Source organism: Gavia stellata, chromosome 30, assembly GCF_030936135.1.
Source record: "Gavia stellata isolate bGavSte3 chromosome 30, bGavSte3.hap2, whole genome shotgun sequence".
Classification (NCBI taxonomy): Eukaryota; Metazoa; Chordata; class Aves; order Gaviiformes; family Gaviidae; genus Gavia; species Gavia stellata.
The window spans coordinates 7,286,342-7,299,107 of record NC_082623.1 but is presented as its reverse complement, the minus strand read 5'-3'; the positions used below and the strand labels follow the sequence as shown (position 1 = coordinate 7,299,107).

Sequence of the window (12,766 nt, the reverse complement as noted above, 5' to 3'; positions counted from 1 at the left end):
GAAGTTTTCGCTGTTGCCAGTTCGTATTGGCCATACCTTTTCATTGCAACTTAAGATATGAAACTATTCTAGCAAAGCCATCTACAGAAGTCTCTGCTGCAAGGTAAAACTATAAACCAGATTAGGAGAGAAGGCATTTAAAACGCTCGAATTATATGAGAGTTAGCAGGAACAGATCAAATGAGGCTGATCTTTACATACTTACAAGGGATGGTTCTCAAGTAGAGATTGTCTCTGATCACTTGCTGGAGTTTATGGTCTATCGAGCCCTTCTGGAACTGAAGGCTCAAGTAGTGGCGCAAGTCTTTGTTGATGACTTTTCCTTAAAAAAAACCCAACAAACAAGAATAACTTGTAAAATAAAGCAGGATCTTGCAACAAGAATGGCATTTCACTGCTATAAACGTTTCAAAAAAAGAAAGCCGCAGAAAGAGTTGGGTTGTTTTAAGTGCAACAACCTGAACGGGAGAGCCGTTCTATGCTACCAAAGATTGACTCTCTGCTGCTGTACATTGGCACAGTGATTTTAAGCATAGCTGAGCAAGAACCATCCAGCCTCAGAATCTCCCAAGCAAGACAGTGACAATACTCTGGAATTGTTTGGAAATCAATAAAAAGTATTAAAATACAAAATCTATTACCAAAATTACAAGTCTCTACAGACAGGAAACTGCTTCAAACTACAGTGATAATACTTTCTGTTCAATTTACACCTACTGGCTAGGCACCTGAACTCAGTATTTTCTCACACAGGAATCTGCATTCTTGATATTATAAAAAGAAAATAGTTTCTTTTTAAAAACACTACATGATAGAAGAGGGGTTTTTTACAATTGTTCCTTTGCAATACTTCTGTCAGCTATCATTAGCTAATCTGTCATATAACCGTGGCCCCTTCAGCACACAAATAACTGAGCTCTTGTATTACTGCTTCATCCTTCTGACAAAAGGGTACAAAACAATCTTTTGTACCCTGTCATCTTCCCATAAAGCACATTAAATAGGGTTCAGTGACCTTGATAAATTTAAGTTACGTACTACAGCAGAACACTCGGGGCTTTAGGGAAGAAGACTCGGTCTTTGTCTTCAAAACTCAACCTAGGAGATGGCCTGTAGCAGGCATGTGCTGGTGTATCACAACAGCAGGAACAACTGCTCCTTTTAAATTACATCAGCAACAGGTTATGAAATGCATAAACCTGCCGCAGGAATGATTCTGACAGGAGCCTCTGAAGCCTGCGGAGACCAGCTGCTGAAGAGACCACCTCAAAAGACCCCAGAACGAAATGGTGCACAGACCCACATCAGTCTTAATACAAAGCCCACCTATACCTTAAACAGAGATTACTGTGCTTGCATAAAATGTCGAATTTGGAAAAAACCTCAACAAACCAAAACCCAAAACACCCTTCCACCACTAACCAAGTTTTCCCAACCATGTGTCACTGCTACAAAGTCGGTTGCACGTTTTGGTTTTGGCAAGTTTTTACTTTCCCTTTCCTTTTTGCCAAGTTAAGGGCAGATACACACCTTATACTCGTCTCTCAAACTTCACCTCGGCTACCACCATTCACTAACAGCAAACTGTATTTCAATTTGCACCCTTTTCCCTCCAAGCAAAACAATGGCATGCTGGAAAGTGAAACCAAGATTACCTACCAGCCCTCTCTTCATAGAGATCTGTGCTGTCCATAAATTAACCAAAACCCAAACAAAACCACCCTAGCTCCCCAAGCAAACAACAAAAAAGTCCGCCACACACACACGCATCCCCAGGAACACAGGCAGCACACCCAGTGCTTAACGCCAGCCCTGAACTCCAAATGAAGTCCATTTCTCACCCTCTAATGCTGTCATTTATTTTAAAATTACATCCAGAAACACAAAAAGCACTCTACAGCATTGAGACAACACCACAGTACAGTCCTCATGGCTTTGCAGGGGTTATACAAGCGATACAGTAATTCCCACTAACATGGGTGGAGTGAGCAGCATCCCCCGTCCCCTTGACTCCTTCCCAGACACAAAACTCGCAGCAACTCCGCAGCTCCCCGGGGTCCGATGCTCTCAGTTGTTATGACAACCAGCCCCCAGCTCAATTCCCTATTTTGCCATCATAAGCTGTTCTTTATAAAACTTTGGATTTGCTTCCTCCAGCATAATGAGCAAAACATGTCACGGAAAATGAAAACAAATGGTGTAATCTCCAGCAAGAAAAATATTTTCCATTTGTTACTACAAATCGCTTTATTGTTTGTAGACAAGATGGTTTCTCAACATTAAAAAATGTTTTACCACTAAAATGGTCCATCCATCTCCCTGTCAAAGCCAGATCTATAGCACTGCACTTCAACAATACAAGCATATTTCACTTAGGCAGATCAATACACGCATATTTCACTCAGGCAGATGAATCTGGTTGTTAGCTGTGTTCAGAGCGTTGCATGTCGGAAAAACTTGGCAAGAGGTGAAAATCTGTACTGGATGTAGAATTACAGATACTTTATTTATTCACTGATCTTACCCTCTCCATGTTTTAAAATTTAAAAGCTCATAAACCCTTTTCAATAAATATCAACTCAGTCAAAAAAAAAGTAAAACCAAAGCTGCTACTAAGGATACGCTGACATCGAGGGGTTAATCTTAACATTAAAACCTTGAAGACTGGACTACACTCTGAGACCAAGACAACTAAACTGAAGATTTGAAAGGATTGCCTGGGGAAAACAGAAGAAAGTCAAACAAAATAGAAGGCAGAGAGAAAATGACAGAAAGTCACATAGAGAATGGTGTGCATCAGAAAGCAGAAAAATAAAGTAATAGTAAGTCTGCTTTAGGCAACCTCCAGAGCTTGTTCTTACGCAAAAGCTAGATATTTCCCCCTTCAGGAGCTGAACATGCTCCTTTATATCGTTTCACGCAGGCTTTTAGGAGAACCTCATGTAACAGACTCTCCAAAATGACCTAATAAATGTCGGGTTGGTGTTTGTTGTGCTGCTGAGCTGTCTCTGAAGGATGACACACGCAACACGGGGACCAGTCAAGAGGAATAAGCAACTTTTTACCATTCAGGTTCTGCAAGATAAACAGGCACAAGCCTCCTGTTTTCAGTTTTAATTTAAATTAACCACAAAGGAACTGTTTAAATGAGGATATGCACACTGCAGTTTGGTAAAGAGTGGTAAAGAGGACTAAGTGACTGCAGAAAAAAAAAAAAAGGCTTGAGTACCACTGCAGCAAAATACAGCGCTGTGAAGGACAGAGGCAAGTATGAGTGACAAAGACATTGCAAAAAACGGGGGTAGTGGCTTTCATTTTGCTTGTCATACCCCAAACCGCAACGGTAAAGTTGCCTTGGCTGCTGTACCTAAGCAGGACAAAGACAGCTGTTTGTACATCCAACCCGTCACAGAAACACTGAAGTATACACATTGCAGTTACAAACAGATGAGTATTGCCATGGGGCTACTAGAACTCAACACAAAGAAGTCCATTTCTAAATTAGCAATGTCGATAAAACAGCAAAGCTCAAAGTTGAAATATGCAAATAAATTCTAAGAATTTAATCTGTGAAGATTTTATGTTGCTGCCCAGTAATAAGTCACAGCAAAATAACGTCACAAGTACGTCTGGCTAATGCCACTAGTACATGGAGTGTCTGCGACATCCCCCACAAATCACTCCGGAGACCACGTGGAAATTCTCCATTTCATTTTGATGGACATTTTACGCAGACAGACACAGGTGACAACTTTCTAGAGGTCTGGCACATCGTATTCACTGCACTGTGCAGGGAGCCGTACGCTGAAGCTTCCATGCCAAAACCTGCTACAGACACTGGCATATATGCTTATATATGCTTATATATCAGCATATATGCTGATAAGGAGCGGCAATGCTGATGGGCGAGTGAGTGAGTACATGGCGTTTTTCTTTCAAACTGTTGGAAAAATACTGTTAATTATAAAAGCAATTTTTCAAAGTAGCGGTTTATTAAAAGCATGCTACTTTCCTATTCAACTATCTAATTCATTACTAGGGCTTAGACTTTCCCTACAGCATTTAGCACAAAAACGTATTTTAAGGGAACAGATGTGGAAACGGAATTGCATTCCCTCATTCTTGGAGCAATTTTTAAGAAGCCTGTCTGCAGGCGCGGTGTGTTCCACCGGTGAATTAAAGGATAAAAAACCCCAGAAGTTCACAGCAGGCGGGCCGGCAGCTGAGGCCTCTGCCCAGGGCAGGCAGGAGGGCGGCCCCGGCCGGGGGGCCCCGGGAGGAACGGCCCCCGCCGGCCGCTCACCCCCGAGCCCCGCAGGCCCCGCTCCCCCAGGCCGGCCGTGCTCGGGCCCGCGAGCGGTGAGGAGGCGGCGGCGGGGCAGGGCACGGCCAGGCGCCGGTCCCGCGGCAGTCTGCCGCCACCTCCCGGCGCCGCCGGGCTGCGGGCCCGGGCCGCCCCGCCGGCCGAGCGGGGCCCGCCGCCAGCGGAGCGGGCGGGAAGCGGCCGCGGGCGGGGCAGGGCGGGCGCCGGGGCCGGGCCGCGAGGCAGATCTGCCGGGGGATGTTGAGCCGAACTCCCCCACCGCTGCCGCCCGCCGCCCCGCTGCCCAAACGCCCTCGGCCCTCCCGCCCCAGACCGACCTCGGCACTGCTGGCCAGAGGGCTGTTTAGGCACTGAGGCGTGGAAAAAGTGCACCTGGATACTGCTGCACACTTTTGTCTTCTCAACGGGAGCAAAGCAGAGGAGAAACATAAACGGAATTTCATAATGTAAATTCAGGATTTCATAAATGTAAACAGAATTTCATACCGTCCGAGGTTACGCTCGGCTGCGTGATGTGTTACATAAGCGGCGGTTGCAAAAGGCAACCCAGACTACGAAAATTCCACGTGAAACGCACGTTAAGGGGTAATAAAACAGCTAAGTGGCTTTGCTCAAAAGCAGCTAACTAAAATAGGAACTATCAGGGTTCATCAAGTGCAAAACAGTTACTGTTTAATTAAAACTAGGCTATCAATACATAAAGTAAGATTAAGCAATCTTTAAAGTGACTAAGCAAAAGCCATTTAAAGAAACGTTCAGCTACACAAAGCAGAGACGTTGCATTAGGAAACCAAAGTTATCATTCGTGTGCCACACGCTAACTTTAGGATACTCCTCAGCAACTACCCACATACGATAATTTAACACGAGTTACGGATCCGAACACATGCATTCACTGAACGCAACAAATTCTTCCTAAAAGCATGCAAGAGAACCACCGTATTCACAGAATACAGAAAAGGTGGAAAAGCCCAGCCGTAACAGCAGCCTTCAGCACTCGCGCCACGACGCTGCCCACCCAGCAACTGCACACCTACACCCCCAGCAGCAGAAACACATGGGAGGTTCAAATTATTTCAGTTAAATTAGAAAGAGACAGCAGCATTACCAGAACGTCTGACCCAGTCAGCGGGTGCAGTTTTCCTCAGCTTGTGGGGCAGAAACATCGATGGATTGCTGTGCAGGAGTCTGCTTTTCCTTCAGGGAAGAAGAGGGGCCAGCAGGACCACCGAGGAGGAAGGCTGAGGCTGACAGCACTGCTCGGCAGCTTCTGCCCCGGCGCTACGGCTCGCCGAGGGCTCCGTGGACATACTCCCGCTCAACACCTCCCCCTCCCTCTTCCAGGAAATGGATCCAAGAACCTAAGTTTGGACTCTGGCTGTTACAGAGAGAAGCTCCCTAAGAAAATTCAGGCCAGTGAGGAAGGTGAGATGACGGCCACATCTAGGCCAGTGATCCATCTGGGAACAGAGATCCTGGTCCCGTTATGGCGCTCCACTCAAGGTAACTTCTGCACATTCACTAGGTAACTGCTGCTTCTTCAAGGAGCAATCAAGCTCACCGTCAGGTGAAGCATTACTTTCTAAGAGACAAAGAGTAAGAAAATCCCCATGTTCAGTTCTTAGGACTCAATAGGCACCTATACGCCACATCCGTGATTACCAGCTGCTTTGGAGTTAAGTTGCTGCAAGGATGCTCAAAAAACCAAAAGCAGATAATCATCTCAGGAATGTGACATGTAAGCTTCTGCTCGTTTGCCTTTTAATGAGACTCAAACAGCAGTGGGAGCAGAGCAGTGTGGACCTAAATTAATCACCTCTTTTGATTGCCGAATCCAACAACAGAAAAGGCCAACCGTTGACTAATTCAGCAGAGATTCTCCAAAGGGCCATAGTGGGCAGGTCTCTGGCTCAGATGCTCTAAGGGCATCTTGATTTGCCGTATCACTTGTAGGTAGTGACATTTGCCCGAAAACGGGAATCTGTCACAAGACACAGATTTCCCCCTGACAATGAACTGAACAGACAAGGTAAAGAATGAAACTTGATTTCCCAGAACAAACATGGGAGAAGAGCCAAACACATTAGAAACTTATTTTTAGATGTGAAATGCAAAATGATGTATTTTACAAAGACAAAATAAAAAAACCCCTTAGATTATTAAAGGGTGTGAAAAAAGAGCAAAAATCTATTTTAATCTGTTCTGGCCATACTGACAGACTTCTCACCTTCTCCCTCGATCCAGGATCATTTGTAGAGCTTTGGGTTGCGAGCAAACCAACAGACATCAAGAACCCAACTCTTCTGAAATTACTGATGCTGTTATCAGCAGAGGGAGAATCGGGGAATGACTTGGGAAAGTTGTTTCGTGAGGGAAGGGAAAGTCCTGGGGATGAGAAGCTGATGAGCACAGATAAAACTGAACTGGACCATTTGGGAATACGGACAGGTATCAGAGGAGGTATTATGATTCAGAATAATGCTATAGGGAGAAAATATTTTTAAAATATATTTTAAATTCTGGTAAGAGGTCTCACAAAAGCTTTCAAATATTCATTAACAGAATCTCACTAAAGCCTGCTATGCTGTATGAATTTCCCTCTACTAAATGTTTGCAGAGAGTTATTTGACTGAAGACAGGGACAACAAAGGTATTTTTGTTAAGCCGTGTGGCACTCAGCAAGCTACACAAGTGTCCCCCCCCAAAAAACGTAGACAACATGAAACTCTACGGACTGGAGCCACTGGCACAGGCTAGCATCAGCTGCAACACGACCGTGGGAACAGCACAGACAGCCCAGGTTTAGGTAATGAACGTACACGGATGAGCAAGAGGCTTGGGAACAAGTGGAGCAAGCGCTGGGAAGAGAGAGGGGCAGAGACGCGGCCTCACAGGGCGTCTGTGTGCAGATAATCCAAATCAGTCTCGTTACGCAGCTCTGGAAGTTATTCCAGCAGCTGGAGAAAACATGTTATAACAAAGGAAAAAAGTATTTGAGAAATTACCAAAACTTGCAGGCAAAGGACAATTCAAGAGAAGTCCTTTATGCCATTCTTCCTTTGAGATGAGCTTTTGTACACAGCCCTGCCGAGCACATCCCAGCTTTCCGAAAGCTTGGAGGAGATTGCTATCCATTTGCTTTATTTTACCATGCTTTTTAATTGCATTACATAAAGATATATGGGAAACACTAGCCATATGAAAATCATTACCCTCCTGCATGCCAGTGTCCTACGGAGATAGATTCAGGAGATACTCAGACTTGCAGCAGGTTTTTGCTGGTGAACCTGACCTGCTCTGCGTACTCTAAAGCTGTCCTGCCCACCATTTCCCTGTGCAATACATCCAAGAACTGGACATCTAATAAATATTGAAGAACTATGCAAACAGCTACATGTCAATCTTCTTTAAAGAAAATTGAATTAAGGATCTTTTGTGTAGCTGAACTATGGCTGTGTCATTAAAGATATTCTGCAAATTCAGAAAAAGTAAAGGATAAGTATGTCAGATTCATCTAATTACATTAACATGATAGATGCAGAACAATTCATAGAAGAAATTACATAGGACCTATAGTACAGAAAAAAATCTCATGGCACTTCATAGCCACAATAGCCCATTAAACCAGACTCATTTACTAGTTGAAAGCTGAAAAATATTAGGAAGGTTTACTTTGAAAGACTTGTTTCATTGTAGTCTGTTATATGCTGTCCAATAAATTATTGGTAATATATTCATATTTACAGAAATTATGGTAGAGATAAGCCTTACAGTATTAAATCATTTACCATAGCATTCTAAATACTGAAAGTGTGTTTTACAGTACTTCTGAAACAAATGAAAAACTGTTTCTCCAGATAAGGTTGGCACAAACCTCATTAGAGCATGTACATCCTGCTTCACTTTGGGGAACTTTTTATTTTTGTTAGTAATAAAAAATACACTCAGAAAACACCAGTATCTGTGAGCTTTGACTTTTTAAGCCTACAGATTTAGGAGATTGCTCATCACTAAAAATTATCAAAGGGGCGATCAACACAAGCCTTTTCAGGAAAACGCCTTAAGATCTTCAGTCAAGGTGGTGACTGATTCAGGGAGACAAAGTTTCTCAATCCTCATTCTTGAACACCACAGCATACTGTGTTGCACTGTTCTCTTGAAATCTTACAAGGCTGGAAATGTTCTACCAATAAACCAGCCCATTGTTGGTAAACGCATGCAAAAATAACTTGGCTTTGTGTTTGCTTATGAACTTAATCATTAAAGCATTTCAAGTTTTGAAGATAACTAAAATATGCTTTGGAAGGCATATCCCCAAACAATCTTTAAGTAATACAAAAAGCACTGGCAAATAATGCATTGTTTATTCTGAAAAACACTTGGAGCTGAGAAGGACAAGAGATGAAATGTAAACAGTGGGAGCCTGTATACAATCCTCCAGGTTTTTGGTTTTGGCAGTATAGAAACAGCAAAGTCAACTGTAACAGAAGCCTCTAGATTGTGAATATCCATGGCTGGGTTCCTCATCTACCATTAAAAAAAAAAAAAGAAATCTATTGTTTAGTGCAGAAGGAATAAGAAAGAAAATACTGGCAGAACATAGATGGCATTAAGATGGAGTCTTTCAGTGCCATTTGGTTGGTATACAAAAATAACACTTGTTACCCAACTAACAATTGCCTCCGTTTGCAAACAGATGCATCACAGTCGGCTGAATCTTGGAAGCGAAGAATAAGGATCCAGCACTGTGAAATCACGAGGTTTTTAACAGAGGAAAGAAGCACCTTCCACCACCTACCCCGAGCTCATCGCCCCCAGCTCCAGAGCACGAAACGTCTATGGGCAGGGTGGGGGGACACTCCCCTGCACCCACGGAGGGCAGCTCCCATCTAACCACAAAAAGCAACAAACACGGCTTTTCTTTAAACCACCTAAGAGCAAAAGCATTCAGCTCACATGCCAGAACACATACCGAACAAGGAGAGCATCAGCAAAGCTCAAGAGCAAAGCTCTGGGCTGCCGGGGCTCGAGAAGCGTGCGTGCAGAGCTCCCGGCAGACAGGCTGCCCCTTCCCTCCGACCCGCTCCTCGGACACTGCCGCGTCTCCGCAAGGGCACCTGCAGCTGGCTAACACACGGCAGGACAGTCATGCACACCACTTCGGAATTGCAGAAAAAGTTGTAAATTAAGACCAGCTGCATTTGGAAACCTGTATGTAGGACAACAGCAGATACCAACCAGTCTACTGGACTCAAAGAACAAGTAGCATTTTGCAGCAATGCTATTTCAGTTACAAGACTCTCCATCAGAGCCTAGCACAATTTTGTGAAGAGGCATTTATCTTTCCATGAAAATAAAGTATATACATTTAGCGGGGTTAACATGAAAAAAAATATACATATAAAAAACGAGAAGATTAGTACATCGAGAGACAATGAGAAAAGTTGGCAATTACTGTTGAACCACACAGTTCATTATTCTTCACCGAATGCTACTTTTTCTTTTCTGTATCTCCTTACAGCTATAGACATTCTCAGCCTATGCATGATTTCCATGGAATGACAGCAGATGTCATTTTAAGTTGGTTTTATGCGATGCACTGGTAGCAAAAAAGCTTGCATAGCCTAATACATTTTTCTGCCTACAACCTTAAGGATTTTTAAAATGAAAATCCTTTGAGTAAAGAAGTTCAAACTTTCAGATGCCAGCTTCAAGCATACTATAGTACCAGATACGATTATAGTAATACATTGCATGCACACAAAAATCCATTAATCATGGAAGTACAGTCAGGAGTATTACCAATGGGTAGGGTTTTCTCTGGTAACGCCAAGTATTTTAATGTACCATTATTAAATAGGAGAACAGCAAGGCACAAAGAACTGTACAGCTGTTTCTGATATAAGATCAGACACTGAAGGAGATATGAGTAGAACTCGAATGATTTAAAATAATGAATGGGTTTCAAATAAAATGCAAACATAACCATTTCCTTCAACTTAACAGTGAGGAAGAAAAATGCAAAAGAACTTTCCACAAGAGAACAGTTTGACCTTCCTCTCCTCTCTTTGATTTGGTGTCTTCCCGAGAAGTGAAAAAAGCACTGAACAAATCAACAATCTTTTGCCTGTTTATAAAGACTTGCTGTATCTTCAAGAGATGTTTTAATTCTCTACTTTTCTTAAGATCCTTCCCCACACTTCACTGGGAGGCAGCATGTATCCTACTTAACTAATGGGAAAGATGGAGTGTGTTTACAACTTTCTGAAACAGCTAAGACTCACTGCAGAGAATTTGGTTTTGATTACCCTGGGGTAGTACCTAAAAGCAGAGATACACCCTGCTCTCAGCTCACAGACAGCATTTTGTATTTTGATGCTCTTACGATGGCTGGGGGGAAGAGTCAGTGAAGAGTGTTTGTGGAAAGTCACCCTTGAGACATCACTGTTGATACACCAGATGAAGCTGTCCTTCTTGCAGGTCAGCAGGGAAAGGCATCCTTCCCTCCGGCTGTAGCTGCTCTTTCTCCTCACCTCCACGGCCGCTCTGCTTGTCCCTGTCCTCCTCACTTTGTAGCAGTCCCCACAATATTCCATCCACTAAAATGGCACAAGATTTCCATCTCAGATAAGACGCGTTTGCATTGATGACAAAGAACAAGAATCCAGATAAATTGCACCCTGTAAGCCTCTGCCACTGCCAGGTTTAAGACAAGGACAAGGATTTACAGGAGTATCTGGAAAGCTCACTGAGCGCAGCCTGGAAGCTTGAAACGCCTCAGAAAACAGAACTTAGATTTGCAGGATCTAACTATGCCTCTCAAAGTAAGAGAGAAGTGTAAAGCGTGAGAGGCAACAGGTTTTTGACATCACAACAGTAGATGAATACAAACACACTGAGCAGGACAGAATATGATCTAATTGAACCACCATGCAGGTGATGGAGCCTGTACGGCGACACACAAACGGGCTCAAACATGTTAAAAGAGTGTGTTACAACCACCTAAAGGGTCAAAACAACAATTAGAACTTGCAATATGCAAACATTAAAAAAAATTAAAAATACAGGGTGGTTTTCCTAATAGCACTGACTACTTTATTAAGGCTTCCTAATTATGCACTCAATCCCTTGCTGAGTATTAATCAGAGTGTAACTCACTACACCTACAGAGGCTGTCTGGCACGAGTAGTATCTGTCACTGCAACACTCGTGCTGTGAAGTCAAATATGGACACTGGAGCCATGAAATCGGAGTCCTCGGTAGCTGTCATAGGTTATAACAATACATAAATCACTTAGTGTGCTCTTAACTGAGCAGACACAAAACTGGAACACTCCAAAACAAAGATTAGTAACCAAAATAGAGGTGATTTTCCTCAGGGTAACTATGGCTTGGTTTTCCCTATTTATAAACAATCTTCCATTCATTCCCTTACATTTACAATGTGAGGTTTTAGTTTATTCATACTAGAGAAAATGATTTACTGAGACAGCAAACAAACTAATTTGCTCTAGAAAGCACAATTAACACACACAACTGAACAAAATGTTACTTAAGTCCCAAAACTGTTCTAATATTAATGCTTCCCTTTGACAATCTGCAGCTAATGTACAAATTCAAAGTTATCGACATTTAACGAGTATTGTTTCAATAGGGATTGTTTCACAAGGGATTCCACACTAGACACTTGCAGGTTACACTATTGTAGTGTTCGGCAAAAATTGTTTACCCTTGTGTTTGTCCTAACACAGCATCACATTTCAGACACTGACGTATGTATAACATACCATATCCTATTGCTTAAGCAGCGTGCAGTTCTATAGAAGAATGACACATTTCAGTCACATCCCCAAAGAAAAATGTCCTCGCAGCTGCTCTGTGTTACACAAGCAATTTAATCTGCTTGGGACTTGGCACTGTTTTCCCAGCATAAGGGTACATGTTCACATGCCAAGACCTTTTTTTTTTTCTTAGTGTTCTGATTAGAATAGAACTTATGCAAATCATAGACAAGTTTATTTTTAGCCTGCTTTCCATAGGAAGCAAGACATGCAATTACACTCTGCATAATTTCTAGGCCCACTAACCTATTTCAGTCTGGAGTTTGGCAGAGTAGGAGCCTGACAAAGGTACTACATTCACAAAGATGCTCTATGTCTGTTCTCATGGAACAGAGCAAACCTCCTGGGTGACCAACACGGCAACAGAAAATGTTCACAGCAAAGGCATCCTTCAGCTGCGTCCGTGAGTGGCAGCGCAAGGTCCGTCGCAGCTGGACCCATAAACCAAGTTTACACAACAGCAAACCGGGCTCTCAAATACCGGACCCATCCCAAACGTCCCTGCTTCACATCACTTTCAAGTACAACAGTTCTCCTAACAGCGCGGTTCACAACCACACACTGGCCCGTGCAGAAACGTCATCGATGGGCTTTCTGGGCA

General features: G+C 43.1%; 1 protein-coding gene across 2 annotated transcripts in view; it reads right to left on the bottom strand.

Moving 5' to 3' along the window:
• MAGI3 (membrane associated guanylate kinase, WW and PDZ domain containing 3) overlaps positions 1-12,766 on the bottom strand; it is a 72,678-nt gene that overhangs the window by 35,120 nt on the left and 24,792 nt on the right. For both annotated transcript variants that reach the window (XM_059831173.1, XM_059831174.1), the window contains exon 2: positions 206-322. In XM_059831173.1, the coding sequence (XP_059687156.1) occupies positions 206-322 (117 nt within the window). The remainder of the gene's footprint in view (positions 1-205; positions 323-12,766) is intronic.